This window comes from Phyllostomus hastatus, unplaced genomic scaffold (genome assembly GCF_019186645.2).
Source record: "Phyllostomus hastatus isolate PE091 unplaced genomic scaffold, TTU_PhHast_1.1 phas_scaffold_501, whole genome shotgun sequence".
Classification (NCBI taxonomy): domain Eukaryota; kingdom Metazoa; phylum Chordata; class Mammalia; order Chiroptera; family Phyllostomidae; genus Phyllostomus; species Phyllostomus hastatus.
In genome coordinates, this window is record NW_025334033.1 from 64,764,130 (window position 1) to 64,789,736 (window position 25,607).

Below are 25,607 nucleotides of genomic sequence, written 5' to 3' on the forward strand. Positions count from 1 at the left end.
ACTAAGCCCTTTGTGTACATTATGTTGACTCTGATTAGCTCTCCTCCGCACGAGATAGGTGGTGGTGTTATTCCCATTTTGCAGGCGAGGAAACCAAGGCCCAGAGGTTAAGTGACTTATCTAAGGTCGTACAGCTGTGTGTGTGAGCATTAGGACCAGACGCCTCTTTTGGCTGACATGTGCCAGGAACGTGGAAAGAAATCTGAGGACTTTTTTGAGGCAGCCCCGAGCTGTTGGGACCTCTGTCTACTGATGTCCTCTCATCAATTTCCATCGAGCCAGAGTCATTGTATCCGACAAAAGGCATTTTCCCTTGGGCTTTGGGAATTCACTTACTTGAAAAATATCAGAGCCCACCAATTCAATCTCATTTGGTTTCCCTCTTAATATGATAGCTTTATGAGAAAGAATAACATTTTATGAATGAAAGAGTGTGATGATGAACTAGACTGAGGGCGTATTGAGAATTCCCCAGCCGTATGGAGACTTGTCCTAGTTAATTTCAACCTCGGCCACCCTGCCTGAGGGCGGGCTGTGTGTCAGGCGTGTCAGATACACGGATCTCACCCAATCTTCACAACAGTGGTGCGAGGTGGGCATGCCGTCGTTAACCCCATACTGCAGATGAGGAAACGGAGGCACGGAGAGAGCGAGTGTGTTCAGGAGTCACGCAGTAAGAGGCAGAGCCAAATCTGAATCCGGTTGTGTCCGCCTTCAAAGCCCCGGTCCTTTCTAGGACGTTCTCTGCCGCTCCCCTGAGCAGCACGGTTGGTCACCTAGAATCCTGTAGACCAGAGGTCAGCACCCAGCAGCCTGCTGGCTGAACTTGGCCCACAGCATCTGCTCTTTGGTGGGCTTGAACTTTCAATTTCCGCTTTTGTTTTGAACACGCTCGACGGGGCGGGCAGGCCCCAGTTCTGCACAGTTCCCACGGCTAACCCCCGCCTTCCGCGGCATCCAACAGCCTCCTGGCAGAAGTGCTGTTGCCTCCGGGTCGGTTTGCAAGGCCTGGTGTGCCGCCCCGTTCGGACCGACCCTCTCATTTTATGGGCCCAAGAGGGGATGGGATTTGCCCAGTGTCACTCAGCAAGACGGTGGCCCAGGGGACTCGGGGCCATGCCCTTCGCCCCCCAGTGGCGCTTGTCTCCCTGGCAATCTCCTCTGTCTCCACCCGCAGGGCCCCAGGCCTGCCCCTGCAGGCTCACACCCACCAGCTTGACCGTGTTTCAGGTCGGGGCTGGTCTCTCCAGCCACCACTATCCTGGTTTCCTACTGCTCAGGGAAGCGGAGGTTGGGTGGGGGGAGCTCCGGGTGAGCCCCTGGCACCAGTGCTTTCCTGCAGGTGCACAGGACATTGGCAAAAGTCACAGGTTTGGTCGAACAAAGGGCCGGCTTTTTGATTACGCAGTCCGACAGGCCCCCGCCTACAGGCCAGCGGAGAGGTGAGCCTCCCGGGGCTGCCTGGCAGACGCCTTGATTTCCGCTCCTTCAAGTGGCCTCTTGGAAAAGAAAGGAACCAGCAAGTAATCAAGCCTGAAGGACAGAAACACTCCAGGTGAGGACAATCAGGCGGCCTGGCTGCGGGGGGGGACTGTGGGGGGAGGGGCGCTGCAGAGAGGGGTTGGACCAGCTCCAGACCACGGGGTGTGCGTGCGCCCAGAGCCGGCCTGGGCTGGGGCAGAGCAGGGCGAGGCGGGGGCGAATGGGGGCCTAGGACAGGTTCTGCAGCCAGGTCGATTCTGGACTTGCCACTGATGTGCTCTCTGACCACCGACCAGTCGTCCCTCACTTAATCTTGCTAGGCCTCTGTGTCACCAACTGCAAAACGAAGGTGGTATTTCCTCCCTCCCAGTGTGTTTGTGAGGAGCGAAAGAACTGACGCCTGCCAGGAACTCAGCCCGGAGAGGGGATGGGGCAAGAACCAGGGCCCACCTTGCAGGAGCACTCGCGGCTCCCAGATGCCGGCTCCGTGCTGAGCACCCGACACGCAGCCATTTCTCCCTCCGCCTGGAGTGCCGAGGGGCAGCTGGTGTTGTGCTGAAATGAAATCGCAGCTTGCGACGGGACTCTGGCTCGCATTCTTTCGAGACTCGCCTCCCTTCACTGCCGGGCTTGGGGGTGCCGACTCCAGGCTCCCCGGCTCCCGCTTTGAATGAGTGCAGGGAAACCCTCCCCCGAAGGGTATGTCCTGTGGTTACCGGGGCTTCACCTGGTGTGAACACATCCTCGTGTGTGTAACGGGGATAACGTTTTGAAAATAGAAAGCGGATATGTTCTTTATTCTCCAGGAAACCCTGTTCCCCCGCCTAGCTCCGTGGACGGCCTGGGGCAGGAGGAGGTTCAGATGGAGGGAAAGGCCTGATCAGACAGGATGGGGGAGCTCAGAGCCCACGTCTGCTGGACCTTGGGGGGTTGTTGGCAAAAGCAAAAGGGAGGCACGTGCAGGGCAGGGCTGAGAGGCCAGCTGGGCCTACACCTTTCCTCTTGGTGAGGATGTTGTAGAAATGCCCAGGTGAGCCCCAGGACACGGTGACGCTCGGACCTCCTGGAGAGGTGCCTGTGGCCCTCGGCAGCCTGAGCAGGGGAGGTGGCCGTGGCCAGGAGCCTGTGCCCCGGCCCTGGCTGCCCTTTCCAGCCTGCGTGAGTGTACAGACTCCAGAGTCCGCAGGGCTGGTGCTGAGAGAACAAGAGGATGGGCAGAGCCCGTGGTCACAGGTGAGAGACCGCTGCAGCCAGAACATTTGCAGCTGGACCTGGGGGCCAGCTGGTCACCCTCAGAGGCTAGGAGGCCTAGGCACAGCCTGCAGTCACCCGGCTGGGAAGCAGCCTTGCCCCGTCAGGACCCTGAGGACACCATGAGGTCCAGGCCCTGCTTCTGCCGTGACCAGGCGCCCGCTCAGGAGCACATCTGGGTGCCCGCTGGCGGGGACCCAGGAAGATGGCTCACAGACTGAGAATCTATCCAAAGGAGACGTGTTAAATCAGAAGAGACCCAAATGCCATCAATTTGCAAATTCAAGTTTTTCTACTTCCCCACCCTCTGCCCAGCCAACGAGGTGGGGATTCTGAACAGTTATGTGAAATAAAATGCTTTATTCTCTTCCTTATGCTGCACATAGTGTTGAATGTGTAACCCACAATGAATGAATGAATGAATGAATGAATCCTACAAACAGGTCTTGTGCCGGCCATGGGAGGAGAAAGTAAATGCACACACTCGTCACAAACAGGGCGGGGTGACGGGGGTGGGTGAGGGAGAAGCAGGGGAGGACCGGGAGGCTCCGGAGAGCGTGCATCTGCCGCACACGGGCGGGGACCATGGGGCCTGGAGCCCGGTGCGGTGGCACCGTGTGTTTCACGCGTGGAGACAGTGCGCTGAGCCTGCCTCGGGGACGTTGTCAGGTACTTCTCTGAGCTGATTTTGGGGGAGGGAGGAGAGAGCATAAAGGCTCTTGGTGCCTGCATGGGTAGGGGAGGGTGGCTGAGAGGAGGGGAAGTGGGGGTTGCTGCACGTGGGTCACCAGTCTGGCCGGGTCGGGGAGCCGTGTCCAAAGGTGAGGACGCAGTGGGGTCACCACTTGGAACCAAGCACACACAGGAGAGCCTTTCTGCTATAGCCCTCTGGTCATTCCGCCACACGTCCGGAGGCCATGCGGGGACACCGGTGGGTCGCACTGTGTCTTACGCCTCAGTGGCCGCAGTGGCGGGGCAGCTGGTGAGCCGCCCAGGGAGAAGGCAGGAGTCCGATAGGTGGCCAGGCACGTACTATTATTGTGTCGGTCGCTCAGAGCTGGACAGGTGGCCAAAAGCCCCGGAGATTTGAGGTGGGGATGGGACGCACTGCCTAGGAGGGCCTGCCGCTCTGTTCTGTGCTGACAGCTCCTCGGCCCCGGCGGGCCCTTCCCCGCCCCGTCCCAGGCTGGGCCAGGAGCTCCTCTTGCAGAGCCTTGCACACAGGGCCGCTGGCCTTGGCATTTGCTGCTGCGAGTTCGGCCAGGCTGCAGTGCACGGGAGTGTGGACAAGGCCGGAGGTGTCCACCAAATCCTCCCCGACCTCTAAGAGAGGACCCGTGCAGGTGGCCAGGGGCAGAGGAGAGGAGGTCTCCCCAGGGCCAGGATGGCAGGCAGCCTTTTATAATGAAGACAGTGGCGATGACATCAATGAAGGCTGCCACCCACTGCGTGCCTATTGCATGCCAGGGTGTGTGTGAAGTTTGGCACAGGGCAGCTCATGGAACCCCAGGTTGGGGGGGAGGGGCTCCTGGCTCAGACTTGCACAGCTCCTCTCCACGTGCCTGGGACGTGAGCTGCCCCCCCGCCCCCGCCCGCCAGCATCCCTGCACTGAGCCAACCGTCCCCAGGGCTGGGGCCAGGCTGTGAAGACACCTGGGCCCCGGCTTGAGGCACACAGGGTCCTCCCAATAGCCTCCACCCATCTCCTCTGAAGCCACGTGGAATCCAGGTGGGGGTGACAGGGTCCCGCAGCACCCCCACCCCGTGGAGATGGCCTGGGTTTGGGTGCCCCTCGGATGTGTCCAGGGGTCCTGGAGATACCCCAGTGTGGGCCCCACCCGTCTCCTGACACCATGTGACCTCGGCCACCACACTCCGTCCCCGACCCGTCTCTCCACTCCTCAGTGGTAGCGATGCTGCTGTAGGGGCCACTGTTTTCTCCCTCCCCTGGGCCCATTGGACAGGAAGCTTTCCCTCCAGGAGCACTGGGAAGGGGCGTGGCTTCTGGCGAGGCTGGAAGGAGCCGGAGGGCCCAGGAGGTGGCTCACGTTCCCCTCCTTCCTTCCAGGCAGCAGGTGGCCTTTGCGGGCTCCGCTGAGGGCGCAGGGTGGGCCTGAAGCACAATACTCTGAGTGGCCGGTCAGGTGAGGGGTGCCGCAGACTGACTGGGGGTGTGAGGAGGTCTGGACACAGGCACGGCCATAGCAGGAGGCCTAACCTGTCTCCCCTCCAGCGTGGGCTGCTTGTCCCCCATGAATCTTAGGAGCACTTGTCAAATTAAAGTGACCGGCTTGGTACTTTCCCAGTTTTAGCCCCCAAAGTCCCCCTTTGGGGGAAACCTTCCCGTCCCAGGCAAACTGGGCTGGCTGGTCGCCCTCTTCTCAGCTGAGTCCAAGGATCGAGGGGGCGGGGTGGGGGATAGGAACCTGAGAATCCCCATGCACGCCGGCTTTGGGGCGCGAGATGGAGCCACACAGAAACGAGGCAGAAATGAGGCAGGCGACGTGCCCGGCCCAGCCCTGGGCTCCCAGCAGGTCCTCGGGGAGGGCCACCCCCGCCGACACCACACTCAGCCTGCTGGCCCCTCCCCACCCCTCCCCGGGGACAAGCCCCCGCCACACGCGACAACTGCAGCCATCTTTATAAGTATATTTTTATTGAAAATAAAAAAGGCATGGTGCTTGCTTTCTCCTAATCGGCGCACAGCCCACCCTCCAGCGCTGCCGCTCCTGCTTCACGTGCAAAGTCTCCGCACGAAACCGACACCCCCGGCTTCTTGGTGGACGGGTCGCCCCCACAGGTCCACCGGGGCATCTCCCAGGGCAGAAGCCGGCTCCCCGCGCACACGCGGCACCTGGCTGGGAAGGCAGAGCTCCAGGGTTCACCTTCATGCAATAGGTATCGCACGCTGCCCGGGCTGCTGAAATCAGACACTTTGCACAGGTTTAGACAGTACAGTAGTTCTGTATAGATATTGATATCTCTTTAAATATATATAGCTATATATCAGATATATGTTTATATTTTTACAGCTAGTAGTCTTTCTTCCAGAACTTGCTTTAGAAGCTTCTAATGAACACCTGAAAAATGCCGGGTGGTCCTACAGGCCATTCTGAAGTTGGCTAGGAGACACGGTGGCAAAACATCTGTTTGAGAAAATGCAGAGAGGGCATGGGCATTTCACTCTCGGCCTCCACGCTCAGACCGCACCGAGGGCTGCAGCTTCACCCTTGACACACAGGTTCTAAGCTCAAATACCAGGCTGGTCCGGTTTTAGGGGCGCTTCTGTCGCCTAAGCTAAAAAATCCAGTGGGTCTCTCGCTGCACCCATGAAAGCTGTCTTATGAGTGGCTGATTCTTGGTTTGGGGGTTCTCAAGCAAATCCTTTAAACAAACAAAAACAAACAAAACAGAAAAGCAAAAGTTCTTCTCTTGGTTTTCGCTGACTGGGTGGGGAAGACATGTTGCAAACCCAACTCGGGGGACTTGGATGTACTCTCGAAGGCCAGCTTTTCCCGGAGCCCTGGCTGCGTCTCCAGGGAAGAGGATGCGGCCCCCTGAGGCCGATGGAAGGCTCACCAGGCGCTGGCGGGTCAGGCTAATGGCAAAATCCGGGGCTCTTAGGTTTAAGCCAAGGTCAGGGAAGGTGGGACCCGTGGGTTTGTGTGAAGGTGGGCTGTGTTTGCCCATCCCCCTTGGATGCCCCTCCAGGGTGGCTGCCCAGCGTGTCACGACCCCTTAGCCAGGTGCCCCCTCTGGCTGAAGGTGCCCCCTATCATCTGCTTGGGGAACAGGCAGGGGACCCACACAGAGGTGGAGGCGGCTGGGGGAGGACCCTGGGGGCGGGGTCTGCCCTGCAGAGGACCCACAACCTCTGGCCTGTCACCCAGCCGTGCATCCCTCGGGGCAGTGACGGCATCCACCAGGGGTACTGCGCGCTCACAGGGCTGGGGGCAAGCGTGGAGGCCCGGGTGGCACTGCGCTGTGCTGAGGTGTGCAGGGAAAGCAAAGCCCACATCCAAACCCCAAACCAGTCCTCACACAGAAGGAAAACAGCGGGGCGGGGGGCCCGCTGCCGGGAGGGCGAGGCCAGGGCCTGTCCTCCGGCTGCACCCGCTGACCTGGGGGCAGGACCAGGGTTAAGACCACAGCAAGCCCACCTTCTCCCCTCTGCTCGGTGAAAGGCAGCAGGACCCCGAAAACTCAGGGGGGCCCAGGGCTCCGGGACAGTGGCTGTGTCCAGGTTCGGCCCAAACGGGGACTGGTTTTCAGTCTGCCAGTCTCACCTGGATATGAGAGTATCACCTGTGCCCCCACCCCGGTGGTTTGGGAGGCAGACCACGTCCACCTGGCGAGGCTCCTACCTGGCCAGGGAGTGGAACCGCTCACTGTGTCTCGTTCCTCCCCAGGAAGTGTGTGGGCGGTGAGGAGCCCGTGGGGTCAGGAGCATCTCCCAATCCACCAGGGGATGGAAACCCCAGGGCTGCCATCTCCATGGACCTAGTGATGTGTCTATGGGTGGGTGGGTCCCCTTTATGCACCAAGCACGGTGGGAGGGTTCTACGCTTCTAGAACACAAGACCATGGAAAGAGACGGTCAAAGGGCCACTGGAGGAATGCTGCCTCCTGTGGATGCGTGGAGGCCTGGGGGCTCCCAGGAGAGGGTCGGTCCCCATCAGGGCTGCAGGGGAGCATTGGGGAGACCCAGCCCAGGCTGGCCAGCCTGGCCCCGCATGCCCGCTGTGGGTTTGGCACAGCGGTGGCCTCTGCCGCAGGAAGGCAGGGCCTGGCTCACATGGATGCGTCAGTTCCTACGAGGGTCAGGTTTGGGGGTGCTTCTGCGAACAGGCCTCATGGCCTCTGTCCTTCCAGGCCTGTGGCCTAGGGTTCAGTGTGTCCTTTTGCCCCTGGAAAGCCAGCTGCTACCCCGGAGTGTAAACGAGCCCTAGTGTGCTCAGGCAGGAGGGGACCTGGCGGGGCGGGTGCACAGCTCTCTGTGGCAGCAGGTCAGGAGCCAGGCAGGATCCAGGGGCCCGGGGGGCGGGGGGGTCAGTGGGGACAGGGGGGAGAAGGCAGGCCCTGCAGACTGAGGACAGAGCAGATGGGGTGGCAGACATGTGTGGGAAGCACCTTAGGAAGGAGACGTCTCACAGCCGCGTCAATGGCTTCTGTTGGGGAGGGCATAGTCAAGGGAACAGCAGGTGGGCATCCGGGGGTGGGGGGCAGGGGAGAGGTTTTCTGGCAGGGAGAAGCCCCTGGATTGCCTTTCTTTTGGCTAAAGGGGGATGCCTCCCCCCTCAGCAGACAGACCGGCCCTCTGCGTTCGACAGGGCACGTGCTTTAGACAGTAGCTGGGAGACAGCGGGTCACACACGAGACGAGAGATGCGGAGAGCGTCGGGCGCTGGCGCCGCCCCGGGGCTGCATGCAGGTGCGCCTGGCTCAGCCTGGGGCCCGCGCCGCCCCGGCCCAGCGGCGAGGCTGGGAAGAGCGTGGTTTCTCCTTCGACAGGCTCGAGGCCAGCAAGACAATGAAGTCCTGGACAAGCCCAGTGTCAGCTTGTGTCCACTCGTGCCACCAAGGTGCCCCTCTGGCCCGTGGTCCAGGGCCGCAGACTCACACCACGGCGCTGTTCACGGCCACGCCTTTGCTGCTCTGCGAGGACGTCATGGGATACTCAGCAGGGCTGGTGCCATTCTCCTCCTTTCTCAGGGGTTTCCTGGGGGCGGGTGAAGGGGCAGGGGAGGCGGGGGAGGGGGAGGGACATCCGTTAATTATCATTGCCGGGGGCGGCGGGGGGCAGTGTCATGCCCTCCCAGTTAGCCCACCAGGCTCTGTTCAGGTTAGCATCCTTGGACCCTTGGGGTCTGGGGCGGCGGCGGTGGGGGCTGCGGGGGGCTTGAGAAGGCTCTCGCTCCCTTGCCAAGGCTCTGGATTCGCAGCAGTACCTTGTGGTTCAATTCTCATCTCTCTTGAGCAGCTCAGGACGGTCCTGGCCCCCAGCCTGGGCCCGAGTGGCCACAGCTTCCTGACGGAAGCCACACGGCTGTGAGGAGGGCCCCTGTCAGAGGTGGCTCTGAGGCCCGGGGGCTGCAGCTCGGATGCCTGTGTGTGTCCCCAGGAATGCCGGGGCTGAGCCTGAGCTGGCCTTTGTTGTCAGCTGTCTAAAGTGAATGTTTACGGTCATCCCTGAGAGCCCAGGGAATGATGACGTCTGCCTTCTGAGTGTCCCCGAGCCCCGTCCCACTGCCCCCACCCCCCGGCCCCGACCCAGCATGGGGAGGAGGGTGCAGGCCAGCTTGGTGCGGATGGGATAAAGCCCTCCAGGGATCAGTGCAGGGGGAGGGGCCGGGGGGTGGTTATCACGGGGTGGGGTCACCAGGCCTGCGCAGACAGCACCCCAAGATCAAATCCATCAACTCTCCCTTTTCTCTGGCAGGAGAATCAGCTCCTGAAACACGGGCAGAAACCCAGGTGCAGTCAGACTGGGCGCCAGGCCCAGCCACGGCGGCCCCTAAAAAACTGAGGTGCAAACCAGCACTTCCCCCCATGGGGTGCCATGCTCTGTTCCAAGCACCCCCAGACACAGACCTGCTGTCCCCTTTCACGACGGTCCCCTGAAGAAGCAAGGCCTGGAGTTTCACTTCATTTCTTGGGGAAACTGAGGCTTAGGGAGAACTGTGACTTGCCCAAGGGCCCCCAGCTGGGTTACGGTGGGGCCTGGACCACCACCCACTTCTACCAAGTCCTGGTCTGGACACCTTGCCATTAGATCAGCATTCCCGGCAGGCATTGCCCCGAAATGGGCTCTGGGGTCCAACCAGCTCTGGGAGGCCTTCCTCCCCTCCTCCCGGACATTCTCGAAGTTCTCCGAGGCCTCCAAGAAGCCCGTCTCGTTGTGCTTTAACCAAGCACACCCGCTGTCCTGGGGTCTGAGGACCCCAGTTGGTGCGGACAGATGCTCACAGACATCTTCTGGAAGCCCCAGGTTCGTGGGGCTCGGGGGAGTTGCTTTGCTGGTGACGGGTTCACGGACAGGACAGTCTGAGCCTCTGTCCCTAGACTTCCCTCCCTCGTCCCCTTCTCCCCTCCCCCCGCCCCGACAGTGCCTGTCCAGGGGCCTCGCTCAGTCTGAGGAGGCTGCGAGGGCTTGATCTCTGACTCAGTGGGTCTGCGTGGCCTGGAAAATGCGGGGGCGGGGGTGCATTTTCTCACAGTGAGACCCTGCGTTGCCCCAGCCACTTGACCATGAGACCACTTCAGGGAGACTCCTAAGTACATCATCATCCACCTACGAGGCGGGCACTGGTTACCAGAGTCAGGATTTCACGAACTAGGGCAAACATCTCCGGGTCTGATGAATCTGCCACAGGTCCCGGGCGGGGGAGATAAGGCTCACGGGCCTTGGAGGGTGCAGACCGAGGAGAGGAAGCAGGGGGTCTGGAACTCCCCTGCAAATAGGCAGAGCCTGGGGCACGGGGTCCCTGCTTAGCTGAGGCTGGGATATCGGCAGGGTCACTGCTGCCGGAGGAGAGGGCAGATTCTAGAGCCAGGCTGAAGGCTGGGTGCCCCTTGGTATTCTGGGGGGAAAATGATGGCCCAGAGGGCCTGGCGGTAGGCCAGCCTAGCTGGAGGGACACTGGGGTCAGGGTAAGGAGGCAGCCCCAGGCCCTTCGCCATGGCTCAGCCAGTTTCCCAGGCTGGGAAGGATGAAGGGGGTCTGGGCAGGGGCTCCACCCAGTGAAGAGGGAACCTGTGGCTGATGCAGGCCCCCCACCCCGGCCTCCCCGACCCAGGGGCATTCCAGAGCGGAGAGAGTGGTGCCCAGGGCCCTCCTGAGAGCTGGAATTGACCTGCTCCCCTCTCCACCGGAGCTCAGCCCTAGCCATTCTGCACCCCAGGCTGCTGCCGACCCTCTCCCGATGTCCTTCTGGGACTCACTGGAGCCCAGGGGATGCAGGGGCTGTTCCTGCAGCAGGAGAAGGCTCCACCTCAACCCCGCCCCCACCCCGTGTCCTTTCACGGGCAAGCCATTCAGCCTCTCTGGGCCTCAGTCTCCTGCTCTATGAAACAGGCGCAGCGACGGTGTCCGTTTCACAGCCTTGTTGGGAGCGGTAAACATGTTAGTGTGTGACAAGCACTTGGAGGGGTCCCAGCGTCAGCAAGCGCTCCAGGGGGTTCGTTAGCTCTTGGGACCACGGGCGGAAAGGTGTCAGCGGGTGGCCTCGCCCACTGGCAGGCGGTGGGGAGGGCGCTCTCGGGTCTGCAGGGACCGCCTACCTAAGGCGTACCCCGTGGGGCTGCCGGCAATGCCAGAGACTCCACGGTGCTGGGAGCCAGCCGGGGCTGGTCCCGAGAAACCAAAGAGAGGCATTCCCCACCTCAGGCGGGCAGGCAGAGATGGCCACACTCGGCTCCCTACACGGCATGGTTCCTAAAACCAAGGGAAAGGGCAGTGAGCTTTTCCTCGGACGCGAGGCACCTGAGGGTGGGTTCTGCCACCTTCCCACAGCCCGGGGCCTGGCAAGCAGCGGGCCCCCCACTGCGTCTGCCTGGAGTGCTCCACTGACGGCTCCCTCCGCAAATGCCAGCAGCCACAGGCCTCTGTGGGAGCCGCCCCCACCAGCACGTCTGGGCTGGGCGGGGACGGCCAGGGCCCAGGTGGCCCTCTCGGGCCCTGCCACAGCGAGGTGACAGGTCCCACCCTGGGCCTGCTGCTCCCATGGGGAAGCTGGAGGCAGAGATCAGCTCTGAAGAGCCTGAGAAAGGAGAGCTGTCGGGCTCCCTCGCTTGCTGTGTCCTGGACCCCAAGGGAGGCCTGTTACAGATGGTAATGGGTGTACAAAGCACTAACCATTTGCTCTAGCCAGAAAGCCCCCTCAAGAGGCATGCACAGCACTCCCTACGGAGGGCCAAGAAACCCCTCTTCCCTCCTCCCTTCTCCCCTCCCCCATTCCCCCGAGGTTTTGTTCCCCTTCTTCATAGCACTCACTCATAGCTTTTTAAAACCTCATTTATTAGTTTGCTGGTGTGCGTCTGTGTGTAATCTGCTTCCTCCACTGGGATGCGGGGTGGTGTGGGGGGCAGTGGGCAGGGACTCAGTCTCATTTATCTCGGCATCCTGGCACCTGGTCCAGTCCCCAGCACACAGTAGACACTCAATAAATATCTGTGGCCCAGCACGTTCTGCTAGAAGCAGCTCACACACAAAAAGCTAACACTCGCCAGAGCTCCACAGCAACTCGCGTGCTCAGGCGCACTCGGGCACGCACACCCTCCCAGGGAGCAGCCAGCTTGCTTATTGCCTGCAATTAACGGTCTGCAGGGTTGGCCAGACCTGTGCCGATTTGATTGGCCTTTCAGCCAATACCTTGTAAATTAGAAGAAAATGGCTCTCAAGTGGCTTAATGGCCAATCGACTGGGAAGGTGAAGGGTCTGCGTGGTAGGTGGCCCCCCTGTGCCTGGGGTGTGGGGGTGGCTCGAGGGACAGGGCCTGGCGCAGGTGGGTGTCATCTCTCCACAACCCAGGACCCTTCTCTGCATCAAGGGTGTGGCTGGTGGCCTCCCCCTTGAGTGTCCGCAGACCAAAGGGGCGCCCACCCTCCCCGTGGCCAGAGGCTGAGTCCAGCCCTCCTGCCAGGGCAGTGGGCACGCTGCACCTGGGAGCTCCATCTCGACAACGCTTGCTGGTCACTGCTTGTCTGACGGCCGTATCCACCCCGCGCCTAGGGTTCTTTTGTCGCCTCCGCTCACAGAGCCTTGGTCCTCCTTCGGCTAGTCCTCTCCGTTGTAATACATGGTGTTGGGGGGAGGGTCTGATTAACACCCGCTTCTCCCCCCAGGGGTGTGTGCCTGGGGGGGCGGTTAGGGACAGTGCCTGCAGCCCCCGTGCTGAGCACGGCCCTGGCGTTGGGCCCAGCCAAGAGTTTCGGTCAGCATTCGTGTGGCTAAGCAGTGGCCTGACCTAGTGACAAGCGGCAGGTGGTGCTCCTGCCATCTCAGGACAGGAAGCAAAGACTCAGGGGGCTGGACAGAGTCGTGGAGACCCCCAATTTCGTAGATAAGGAAAACAGGCCCACTGAGCGGGCTGGGGTTGGGGCTGGGGCTGGGAACGGAATCTGGGGACCCAGACTCCCAGTCCTGGGTTCTTGGAACACCTCCCGGCTGTCCAAGGACATGAGAACACCGGGCTCAGGGGTGGGGAGGAGGCTGGGTGGGGCCACAAGGCTACAGACGCCCAAGGGCTCTGGGGCCAGATCGTCCTGTGGTTCTAAAGAAGCCATTCACAGGAAGCCCATGGCAACGAGGCCACCGAAATGCCCACTGTGGAGTTCGGGGTCGTTGATGGGACTTGGGGGCCACTATGGCCTGCGCCCGTCCCACTGTGAGCAACGCCCCTCCTCAGCGCCTGGCCTGGCTAACATCCACCCTCTTCCGGGAAACCTCTCAGGCCCCCGTCTGGGTGAGCTGCCCCTGCTCTGGGCTCCCCCAGCCCCAGAGTCCCCGGAGCACCCTATAACCCAGCACAGAGCTGGGACTTCGGGATGCTGGTTGAGTGACAAGGGGAAGTCTGACTCACTGAGAGTGCGCGGGAAGCACTGCACAGAGCCCTGTCCGTCCGCCGAGGTCGGTGCCCACTCAGGCGCTCCTTCTCCATCTGCTCCTCAGGCTCCTCCAGCTCCCGCAGAGGCCTGTGGCCCCTCGGCCCACACCCCGCCTGCCAGGCCAAGCTGGCACGTCCGGAGTCACCTCTCTACCCAAGCTCATTCCAGAACCATCCTCCCAGCAATCTGGCTCCCGAAGGCTGTTTCGGGATCATTCACAAAGATCTCCCACTTCTCCCCCAGGACTCCAGGCTGGGAGAGTGGTTTAAAGCGGGGGTTAGGCCCTGGCCTGGTAGCTCTGTTGGTGAGACTGCACTCCAATACCCCACGGTTGTGGGTTAGACCCCCGGGCAGGGCACACACAAGAATCAACCGATGATTGCATCAGTAAGTGGAGCAGTGAATTGACATCTCTCTCTCCCTCTCCCTCTCCCCGCCTTCCTCTCTAAAATTAAAAAAAAAAGCAGGATTTATCACTGAATTTTCCTCTTCATGGTTTTACAGCGACATGAAATGCTTTTGTTTCCTGAGAGACAAGGCATGATCCAGGAGAGACGTGTGGACAGCTGGCGTGCACGCACATGCTATCGTCCAGCCGCCAGCAGAGGTCCGCGGGAGAGCAGGGGGGTCGCCGGCCCTCCCGTGCTGGGTACCACTTGCCTGCTTCTCCCTCCCCCAGGGGATTCCGTCTCCCTCCGGGCGGCTCTTTTTCTAGCCCCACCTGACCAGGGGCAGAGCCTCCGGTGACTGAACGTCCGTCCTCGGGCGCTGGGACGTCCTTCTGGGTTATGAGGATCTTGGGCAGGGGCCGGCTCTTATTCCCCTGCCCCGGGGTCTTGCCAGAGGAGGACACAGATCATGGTGTTGGGGCAGAGAAGGGACTGGGATGCGGTCTCCATTTACCACGGCGTCCAGCCTGTGCCCCTGGGTGCTGACACTGACGACCGCACACCTGGGATCCCCGGGACTTGCCGATGGGAGCCGCCATCGGGAGCCCCGAGAGCCTGGAGAGAGGTCAGGGCATTTCCTCTGCATACTTTCCAGTTCGGGGGCTGCATCTCTGGCAGTGCCAACCACAGCTCATGCTGATGGGCCTCTCTCAGGGGGCTCTTGGCTGTCCGGGTTCCCTGTGGCACCTCCCCTTGCCCTGGTCCCAGGCCTGCTCAAGGCTCCCACTGCCGCCCTAGATTCTTGAGCCCCGCCTACTCCCCAGGAGGGAGCCCCGCCCACAGGCCCTGGAAGGGATCCGTTGGGGTGAGTCCTGTCTTTCCAGGCCCCGCTGTCTGGCCCTGGAACCAAGAGCTTGGAGCCTGTCCGAGAAGCCAGGGAGGACTGGAGTCCTTTGGATGGCTGCTCAGGGAGGAGGGGAGGGTGGCACCCCCACACACCTTCCTGGGAAACCCACGCCCCCTGAAACCCAGCCCAGCATGCCCCAGCGGGTTGGCACTGCCCGCCAGAGATTAATGTTTGTTCCCCATCCCCTCCTCCCGCTGAAGCGGCGAGTTACTTCAGAAGTTTGGGGCAGAGAGGGAGGCAGAAGTGACTTTTGGAAGAACCTGGGCTTATTAAAAAGCTGCTGCTGCTGCTACTTGTCTCTGAGGGGAAGGGGGCTGGGAGGGGTCCTTGATAGGACTTATGCCCCATGCCCTGGTGGTGCCCTAGGTGGGTCTTGCACACTCTTCTGCAAAACCCTTCCCTGGCTCCCAGGACCCACTGAGTCCCCAGCCAGCTGCTCGGCCTGGCGGGGCCAGCGCCGCCCTGTCTGGTGCATGGCTCCCTCCAGCCCCATCCCAGGTCACCGGGGCTTCCTGTGCCAGCAGCGCCTCCCTGGCTGTGCCACCTAAAATCCTCGTCCCACGCCAGCAGCCTCTCGGACAGATGTGGTGACATCCCGATCAGAGTGAACTGACCCCCAGACCCCAAGAACCGCCTCACTGTGCGGCAAAGCCCAGCGTGACTGGGGGAGGGAGCAAAGGCAACCGAGAAGGCAGTTACAGAAACGACAGAGTGTTTCTGGAAGATACTTTGCTGTTTGGATCACTCACGACCCCACTAGAACACTCCTGTTCATCCTTCAAAACCCAACTTGGGCGTCATGCTCACTGCAAACCTTGTCTGAGGCATCTCGGCCTCTCTCTTCTCCCAAGAGAAGCACCTTTCCCTCCTCTGTCGTCTTTTGTTTTCTCTGTCTGTGCCTCTTGAGACAACTGGAAGCTGCTGCACTTTTTGCTGCAGCACTTGGTAAGCACCTACTGTATACCAGGCACAGCGGAGCACACATATTGTGCATACTATTTGCAGCAGGCATCTCACCACCCCTCAGAACAGTATGAGGTCATTAGTCTTTCTCCCCATTTCACAGATAAGGACACTGAAGGCCGGAGAGGTAAAGGGGTGTCCTCCCAGCAACAAAGCTGGAGCTAGAGTCTGAATTTAGATCTGACTGCAAAACCCAGTCAGGCCCCACTCCAAACCAGCGTGGCGCCTCCCCCCAGTGGCCCCACTACCGGCCCTGCAAGCAGCATTTCCGGACTCTGAGGCTTTGAGTGAGCCCCCGCCCGATGGGGCCTGCGAGTCACGGGTGGGCTCGCTCTCTGCTGCCCTGGGCCTGCCTGGTCATCGGTGCTCATCCCTTGCTTCCTGAGCTGACTCCCTAGCAGTGATGCGGGCATCAGGTCTGAGATGGGCTCAAAAATATTTCAGCCAACCAAAAGCTAAAAGGAATAGGGAAGCTATGTAGCAAATATTAGCCACACCTTGATAACTGTTGAATCAGGGTGAAGGTAGATGCGAGTTCATGGTGCACGCTTCCTACTTCTTAAATGCTCTTAACGAACACTTTTCATAAGGAGAGAAACGCAGTGGGGGTGGGTGGAGGAGGCCGAGCCCCGCTGGGGGCCCCTCGGGGCCGAAAGCCAGGAGACACTCACCTTTTTATGGCTTTGTAGCAAATGATGACGAGCACAGTGAGGAACAGCAGGGAGGCGCAGCATACCGCGACCACGGTCACCAGCCCCGACCGCCAGCTCTCCTCCGGGGGGCACGAGGTGGAGTTGGGAGCTGAAAGGGACGAGAGCAGCTGAGTGTCCCCTGCCCGAGCCCGTCCCGGCTGCATCGGAGGTGGGGACAGCCAGGGTGGCCTCACTGCCACCCAGGGCCCAGGCCCTCTGACCTGGGCTGCCGTCCCCACCCCCGCTCCAGTGGGCAGCAGGTGACATCATGGCTGGCCCGCGGCCAGGGCAGCGGCGGCGTGCTCCCAGCAGGGGTGAAGCACCACGCCCGCCCGGGGCCATCCATCCTCCCTCGGCATGAGCTAACTGACAGCGGGGTCAGCTTTAATTTCCCATGAAAAATAACAGAGCATCTCATTCTCTCAGCTGAGGCATTGAATCCGCTTCCTCTGGAGGTGGGGGTGGGAAGCAGGGCTCCCGGGGGACCCTGGGGAGGAAGGAGAGAAGGGGAAGCTCATCCACATCAGTTCTTAAGCTAATTTCTTGAGAGGGGCAAGCTGTCTCCTTTCTTGGATTTGGCCTCTGTGGAGGGGATCTGCAGCTGTCTCAGCTGGCATGCGGTGGCCAAAATTTGGAAAGGTCTGTCGTTGACAAAGCATCTGACACTGGCTACAGGGCCCCCTTATCGTTACTCAATCCACGAGGTCCTCGGGGTGAGCCTGTCCTCCCCCTGGGCACAGGCTGCGTGGGGCGGACCCCAGTGCAGGTATGCACGGGCTTGGAACAAAGCTGGTTCACTCTCCTCTGAGAAAGGCAGGCTCGACCCGAAGGCCCTGGAAGACCCTGGCACACCTGGGCAGAAGCACCAGGAGTTGCCAAAGGAATGGCAGAGAGAGTGGCGGGGGCGGAGAAGGAGGAGGAGGAGGGGGAGGAGAGGGAGAGGAGGAGGAGGAAAAGAAGAAGAAGGGAGAGGTGAGAGTGAGGGAGGGAAGGGGGGTTGCGAAAGGGAGGGAGGGGGGATGATGGATAGACAAACACACAGACATTACTAGCAGCTATAGGCAGGTCTTCAAGATGTGACTACATGCACAAGTATCAACCATGCCCTAGACTCTACGTCCACTTAATAATAGGTACTCTGAGGGGTACACCGGTATGTGGGGGCTAAGTGACTGGTTTCCCAAAGGCCGCCATGGATGGCTTTATTATCGTCGTTGTTGTCGTGATCAAGGTAACGCAATGCAGTGAATCGCACCCAGCTGAAGCATGTGGTCTGGTCAGCTGTGACAAGCGGGTACACCAGGGTCAGCCACCCCTCCCTCACGACACAGAACATCTCCATCAGCCCAGCAAGGTTCCCCGGGCCTCCGCCTAGTCCGCCCCCAGGCTGGGGCAGCCAGCCCCTCTTGCGCTCTCTGTGGAAATGGAGCTGTGTGGTGTGCATTTCTTCCTTCTTGATTTGGCAAAGTGGGTTTGAGATTTGTCCACGCTGTTGCATTTTTCGGTAGCTCTTCTTTTTTTATTGCCGAATAGTACTTCGTTCACAATTTGTTGATCCGCTCACCTGTTGATGGACACCTGGGCTGTGTCCAGGTGTTGACCTCTATGAATGGAATCGCTCTAAACACCCATGTATCACGTTTTCATATTTTTCTTGGATAAACATCTAGGGCTTTTCTCACGGGGTCCTACGGTGTTTGCGTGATTACGTGGCTAGGGAACGGCCTCGCTGTTGCCCCCAAGCACTTGTCCCCTTGTCCTCCCGTTCGGAGCAAGACAAGACAGAAAGGAGGGAGCGGTTTCGGGTTCTGGAAGTGTTACCCAGCCGGCGCCCTCGCAGCTGGGTGGGGAGATCCAGGGAGCCTTATAGGCTCCCCGGGGAACAGGGGTCCAAACCCCATTAGCACATGCAAGGCCCCGGGGGTGGCCCTCGGATCCGCAGAGAGACCACGCAGATTCAGAAACGCTTCCCGGGGAATGGCTGGGATGAGGATGCCACCCAACCACACGGCTGCTCTCAGCCAGGCCGAGATCCTTCAGAAAACCCAGCACTGAAGTGACTGCAGGGTACAGAATTCAAACTAGGACTAAACTCTAACGTAAGGGAAAGGAAATGCAAAAGCTTTTCATTTTCCCCATGATGAACTTCTTCAGGGCTTTTTTTTGTTTTGGTTAAAAATAAAAAAAACCTTTCCCCAGTTCCTCACATTGGGGTGTCCCTGGCCTGGCTGAGCCTGCCCGGGGTGAGTGACAGCAGATCCCGGTGGGGGCGGTCCCCGCTGGCGAGCCAGAGGTACAACCAGGCACGCGGTTCGAACCCCGATGGGTCTGCCTCCTTATTTTCGCTGCAAAGGGAAAAGGCTGGGACAGATCCAGGCTGCAGCCCACAGGGACCCCCACACCAGCCTGCCAGTGGCCCGCCTGTCACCCAGCATTCCCACGGCTGGGAAAACATCTGCCACGTGGTCTCGGTCAGGGGCGCATCCCGTCCCGTGGGCCCCTGGAAATACGGGGTGGGGGCTGTGTTCGTGGCCGCAATGAGTCCGGCAAAGCTACGGGTATGAACCAGCGCCACAGCCTGGATAGCCCCACAGGAGGCAGAATTACCCCTTGAAAAATGGCCCCAGGTCCCCAGTGAGAAATTCCATCAACTTCACAGAAGAAAGAGGGGTTCTAAACCTCACCTGGCACTCGACACTGAACTTCTGACAGCCTCTTTTCTGTACAGTCACTCTCGGGGAGGTGGGAATCTCCTTTTTGCTTATCTTTCCCAAACACAGTTGGTATTGAAAGAGGGGGCTGGTTTGAGAGGGTCCTTCCGCACGGGGCCCCTCGAGTACTCCGCAGCGTACCGCTCACCGTGTGCGTGTGGGGCAGCTAGCCGAGGCAAAAACGCTAACAGATCTGAAAACAGGGAGCTATCTGGTGAAACTCAATCCTAGGCACACCTCTTGGATTTTGCCAAGAAAGCGGCTGTTGGGTTCCAAGAGGGCGTCCTTGCCCACCCTTGCGTGAGTCACTGGTGAGCAAGGACCAGGGGAGGCTGGAGGTGGAAGAAGCCTGGGAGGTGTCGTGTCGGAAAGGGAATACACACTAGGGTTCAGGACCAAGCAGCTGTCCCAGGGGCAGGGTGGGACCCCGATCTTCAGGCTGCAGGCCAAGGTCTGTCCCTGCCCGGACTTCCTTCCCAGTGGGCGTGGCCAGCACTTCTTTCCAGATAGGGTAAGACAGCTTATCCTATGGGGACAGACTGATGGGTCATAAGCCAGAAGACAGCTTTGTGAAGGCGCTCATCGATGTGTTCATTCATCCACCAAAAAGGCGCTGAGCATCCTCTGGGCCTGGCGCTGTGCCGGGAGCTGGGGGTGCACAGACGAATTCGACATAAACTGCCCTCACTAGGTCTGCTGCCAGCTGCCCGCGGGACATTGCAGAGCCGGCCGAGACCAGACGGCCTTGCTCTAGGAGCCAGCAGTCTCCAAGAAGGGAAGAGACGTGCTCATGGGCAAGGTGAAGGTCATTCGTGGCTGAGGGGAGGAAGCCACAAAGTGCTAAGGTTCACGGGGAGGGCGGGGCCTGTGAGAGGCAAGTGGTCAGTAGAATGGGGGGGGGCGGAGCCAGACTGTGAGGTCTCAGACCTGAGGCTGCCCAAGCTCAGGCCCCTCTGTCACTGTCACTCTCCCTTGCCCCCAGACAAGATTCTGCAAACATGACAGAAAGGCAGGAGCTGCCATGATGTGTCAGGGGTCGCCACACTCTCTCTCCTGGGACCCGGTGAAGCTTTGTCTGCTGTATTCATTAACCACTCCTGCCGCCCGTGAAGACGCCGGGACCGGCAGCCCCAGAGTGATTTAGAACCACCCGGGCTCAGTGTTGATTTATCAAAGGAGCTGCTTTCTTTTCAACCACAAGAGGCATCAGTAAGAGCTTCCCGCAGAGAGGAAGTAACCGAGGTTACATTTGACCCCTACACCTGGAACATCCAAAAAAATATACCAGATATATAAAACAATGGCTTACAAAACAGTGGACATCACGGCAACAAAGGCTTTATCCCTCGGGGACAAAGAACAAAGGAGTGAGCTCTTGGGGTGTCCAGCCACCGCCTGGAGAGTTCCCACATGGGTAGGCCGCCACTCGGGGAGTCTGGGAGATGGAGCTCAGAGTCCGGGAGTGAAGGGGACAGCCGGGGACAGCCGCAAGTGTGTCCATCAGCGGATGTGTCATTACCGCTCCTGGCAAGTGCTGGGGGAGAAGGGGTCAGGGTCCCGGCATCTTGTGGAAGTCTCTAGAAAGAAAGCTTTGGGGGCGGGTGGAGGGGGTGCAGCTTAAGATGCGCCCATCTGAGCTGGCATCAAGAAGGCTGAGCTAACCAAGGAGATTTCTGGGGGGCCTTGTGGACTCACCAGCCGTCCAGTGTCATGGGGGAGCCGTGTGAGGTCAGGCAGGTCCCCCAGCCACTTACGGTGACAAAATCATCCCTACATTCCTCGTGGGCTTGTTGTGACTACCAAACAAGGAGACGGTGCCGGGAGTGGCAGCCACCGTGAGCTGGGGCCTCCACGGAACAGCCCGTTTAGATCCCCTTTTGGAAGTGGGGGAGGGGGGGGCTGCAGGCAGGTGCCCATCAGGGTCAAAACCCAGGTGTGCCCTGCGGCAGCACTCACAGCCACCTCTGCACATATTGAGGGGTGGCCCGGGAACCCGCCCCTCTGACTGACAGGAGGGGACAATGAGTGGATCAAAGGAACAATGAATGGGGAGAAAACAACTGCAGTTTAGCAGGATCTCTTTCAACGGTTCCTGCAAGAGGGGAGTGATGGCCAGGTTCTTCGTTTTACTATCATGCGGCCACTGTGAGATGGAAGCTTTACTCGCGGCTCGGCCTCGTGACCCGGTGCGTGGCCACCTTCAGAGGCCAGCGCCTGTGCACAAGGCCCCCGGTTTCTGGAGCGCAGCCCGAGTGCCAGACACGGCGGGCGCCGCCGAGGGTGTGCCGCGGGTCTCTGGGGCACCATCACGCCTCTCCCCTAACTTTCAAAGTCTTTGGTGACTCGTGCCCAGGATGTCTGGCTGGTTTCCTGACTGATGCCCCAGAGCTGGACGGACGGTGGACGGGGCATTTAATTCGTGGGGCTTGGAGGTGCCGCTCGGCTTCCTGCCTCTCAGAGCCCAGCGCCCAGCCCACCAGACAGGCCACTGGTGCTGACAGTGCAGCCCAGCAGGGCTCCTCAAGGGCAGGGGCGCCTGAGCTGTAGAGACCAGTCTCCTTCCAGGGGACGATGTCCGTGGCGCACTTCCCAAACGGCAGAGGACCCATCCCCCCCTTTACTGTGGGAAACTGAAGTCAGAAGCCCCCCGGGGCCTCACCCCTACCCTGCCTGGTCCCCACCATGGCGGCGTCTCAGGCACTGCGCTGGCCACTGGCGGCAGAAGCGAAGGGGGTCACACAGCCCCTGTCCAGAGGGCAGCCTCATGGCCCAGTTGGCCTTCACGGTGTGTGAGGTCCCTTTTGGTTCCACACCCTGTGGCCCACGCGAGGGGTCGTGAGGAAACCGTGCTGCACGACTAGGAGGCCGAGCCCACGGGGCACGCAGCCCACGGGGCACTCGCCCGAGAGCATGGGGAGCGTTTCCGAGCCTGTGAGCGCTCGCCCTGCCTCGGCCAGCTTCCCTAAAGCACCTGTCACTTTCATCGGGCCCACGAGGACAGTGAGGGGTCCAGGAGCTTTGCGGGACCCGTTGGTGGCAGAAGCTGTCATACTGACCCTATGGCCTGAAAAGGAGGCTGGGCTCCCAGGAGGGGGAGGAGAGGCCATGGGCTTCCCATCTCAGCCCTGCTTCCTGCACCGCCTCCAAGTACCCCGAGGACACGGGGCCTCAGAGGCTCTGTCTTCATGGGCTGAGGACCCCCCTTCACTGCCTCGGGGTCCCCAGCCCCAAGGTCCATGGAGGCGGAGGAGGCAGTGTCGGGAGCAGGGCCCACAGCCTCCCCCCCCCACACCCCACCCCCACACAGAGCCCATTGTCTCCGCACAAGGGCCGACTCAGGCCCACTGCTGTCCATTCACGGGCACGGGGCGCCTTGGAGGAGGCCTGTGCCAGGGCGTCCGCCCTCCTGCGCGGGCCATCTCCGGTGTGGGGCCGCTCACGCCTTTCCGACCCCGGAGGTGCCAGAGTGTGTGGCCGGGTCAGACAGGGCGCTTTATGCAAGCCTCCGGAATGAGCCCTTTTTCTAGAGAGAAAGAAGTCGTTTCCTTTGGAACCGAACAGGTGAAAACAGTGGGCTTCTGCGTCTCAGCCTGGGGGGAGGGGCTCCACCCCTTCTCTGCCTAAAGGGATCTGGCTCAGGCTTCGGGTATGGCACAGAGACCACCCCCAACCTTTCATAAGTCTTCCTGACGCCTCCCCTAGACCAGAGTTCCCGTAGCAGGAAGTTCCTGGCTGCCCAATCACAGCAGGCGGAAGGCACGGATTCCCAGCCCACACTGCACAGAAAGACAGGGGGCTGAGCTCTGGAGGGTGTAGGGGGATGGGGAGGGGTGCCTGCCTTTTCCAAAATTAAGGGGCACCCCCTCCCTGCTCTGCAGGAGGGATGCAGGTTGAGGCCTAAATGGGGGCTCCTGGCCTTCCCCCAGGGCTGGGGTCAAGCAGCGCACTGCGGAGGCAGGACCATGCTTGGAGTGCTCTGGGGACCAGCTGTGTCCTGCCCAGCACCGTCCTGCTGTCTTCCTGGAGGTCTCACGCCGCCTCCCCCGCCTGGCCAGAGCCCCCACCTGCGGCCAGATCTTGTGGCTGTGCCCTCTGACCCCACTCCACCTGCCCTTCCTCTCCACCCTACTATCTCTCCTGGCACCAGGCCTGCACCGGTTCCTCCCAGGTATCACGGTCACCAGACCCCTCCTCCCTGGGGCTCCGCCCCTGGTTCTGCATAGAGGTGATCCACACAGGCTTTGAGTCAGAAGGACCTGGAGTTAAATTCCAAATTCTAACCCTGGGAAAATCATTTAATCATTGAGACTGAATCTCAGCTCCTTCCACTGTGAGTTGGGGAAAAGCCACAGAACCTCCTCCGGAGGCTGGTGCAGGGCCGAAACGAGACGCCCAATCAGAGAGCACGCTCAGCGGGCGGTCGCCCGGAGCCTCCCCCGAGGCCGGTGCGGTGCAGGAGGCCATATCCAGGTTGAGCCCTACAGGACCCGGGAGGGAGGGAGCCCACCTGCGGAAAGGCCCCACCTGGGTTGGCCTGGGCTCGCAAGGGAAGGGACGAGGGCTCAGGCAGCCTCTCTGTGCCCCCCCCGCCCCCACCCCCTGGCTGGTGCCTGGGACCTCCCTGCTGAAGGGGCTCCGGGCCCTTCCATCTGTGACTCCCAGTCTGCTGCCCGAGCTCCACGGGACACTCAACCCTCTGATTTATTTATTTCTGCCTGGCGTCCTGGGCACGGAGCCCAGCGTGGTGGCGGCGTGGCTGCTTATCATCAAGGACACTGTTCTCAGGCTCGGCTCCTAAAGCGGGCATTAAAACCCCCATCCATTATTAATAATCGTCTCCATTATTCCTGTGCCTCATTAGGGGAGGAAATTTATGAATTGGGTTTAAGTCTCCGGGGTGGGGGCAGCCACGGCTTTTCCCGACTCAGGGGAGAGAGGTCTGGGTGGAGGTCGGGGCAGACGGCGAGACCAGCAGGCCGCTGCCTGGTGTCATTAATTCTGCTTCTGGTGGCGACTGCAGAACACGCCACCCTTGTTCACCGCTGAACAGCCGTCTTTGTGAGGCTCCTTCGGGCCAGGGCTTGTGACTCCTCGGCGCCGCTCTCTCGTCGTGGCTGCCCTCCACCCAGTCTCTGTTCCTTGCCCCGGGGACCCGCCCCGACTCTACCGAGCCTTCCGCTCCCACCCAGGATGGGTGCTGCCCAGAGGTCCCAGCTCGCCGGCTTCAGTGGCGAGAGGGTGCCACTTCGGGAAAGCTCAGCGTGACCTCAGGAGCCCACCCCATTGCCCTGACTCCTCACCCACCCTTCAAGTGCTAATCCACCCACTCAGTCAACACATATCTGTTAAGAGTCCACCTTATGCCAGGTGCTGTGCCAGGCTCCGGGGACGTGACGATTGGCAAGAGGGACAGGGCCCCTGCCCTGCAGGGGCTCCCCAACTGCTGGGAATGGACACGGCTTGGTGATCGCTACGTAAATGCATGCTGCGATGCCTGCCTCACTGAGCCACGGAACCGGGCCCACGCTTTCAGTACAGGACAGAGCACCGTGACCCAAAAAGTACGATGCTCCGAACTCGGGGAGCCACCGTGACTGGCCCGAGGGGGGTGAGCTCATCTTTGCTTGTGACAGGCTGGAGGCCGGGGCACAGGAACAAGCCCCTGAGGTTCCATGGCCGGCAGAGCCCTCGCACCTGCCGGACACTCGGTGCCAGAGGGCACCTCGCAGACGACGGGGCCCCTTGAACACCCGGTCAGGGAGAGCCCGCTCCGTCTAAGCAGCTGTGATCCTACTGAGCAGGGGTTCAGGATCCACTCAGCCTCGCGGCCGGCAAACTCCGGCCTGCAGGCCACATGCGGCCCACCCCCTCCTTTTGTAAATAAAGTTTTATTGGAACTCGTGGACCGCAGACACACCTCTGTGTTTATATGGGGTCAAGGACGCTTTCTGACTACATTAGCCGAGTTGAGTGCCTGCAGCGGAGACTGTATGGCCCACGAAACCTGAAGTATTTCTTTACTTTCTGGCCTTTCCCAGAAAAAGTTTGTCTACCTCTACCTGACGGGAGTAGTCTTCAGCTGAGATTCTTAGATGAATTTAGGCGAGTAGTCTGAGGTGCCCTGAAACTATACCCCAAGTTTTTACTTTGCAGTGAGCATTCTACTCTTTCCATTTTATTTTTAGGATGGCCCTGTACTCCTAAAGTCACACGGACGCCCTGGCGGGAGGTCTCTAGGCGGGGGGGGGGCACAGGACGCTGTCCCCCAGGATTTTGAACAGTGACCAGGTGGTGAGATAGCAGAAGACTCGGGCGTGGACCCTAACTGAGCCACGCCACCCCGGCCCCGTGACCCCAGCAACGCGCCGACATGACAAGCCCCTCGCCTGCCGACGGGTGACGACGCTGTCGGGAGGCTGGAGGGGAGCTCTGGTCCTGCCACTGTCAGGGCCAGTCGGTGCAGGACGGGGTTGCCGCAGGAAGGCGAGTCTAGGGCCCTCGAGGAGAGGCCACGGGATTTGGGCGGACCCAGGACCCACATCCTCAGGAACTGCCCCCGCTCTCTTCCTGTCCCTCAAACGCAGTGGGCTGACTTCTAAGGCAGGGGT

At 60.6% G+C, this 25,607-nt stretch overlaps 1 protein-coding gene across 1 annotated transcript in view; it reads right to left on the reverse strand.

Moving 5' to 3' along the window:
* Positions 1 to 7,826: 7,826 nt before the first annotated feature.
* PRIMA1 (proline rich membrane anchor 1) overlaps positions 7,827 to 25,607 on the reverse strand; it is a 45,827-nt gene continuing 28,046 nt past the window's right edge. Inside the window, exons 4-5 of the mRNA XM_045823462.1 lie at positions 16,268 to 16,397; positions 7,827 to 8,451 (exon numbers count right to left, since the gene is read on the reverse strand). Coding sequence (XP_045679418.1) covers positions 8,349 to 8,451; positions 16,268 to 16,397 — 233 coding nt within the window. The 3' untranslated portion in view covers positions 7,827 to 8,348. The remainder of the gene's footprint in view (positions 8,452 to 16,267; positions 16,398 to 25,607) is intronic.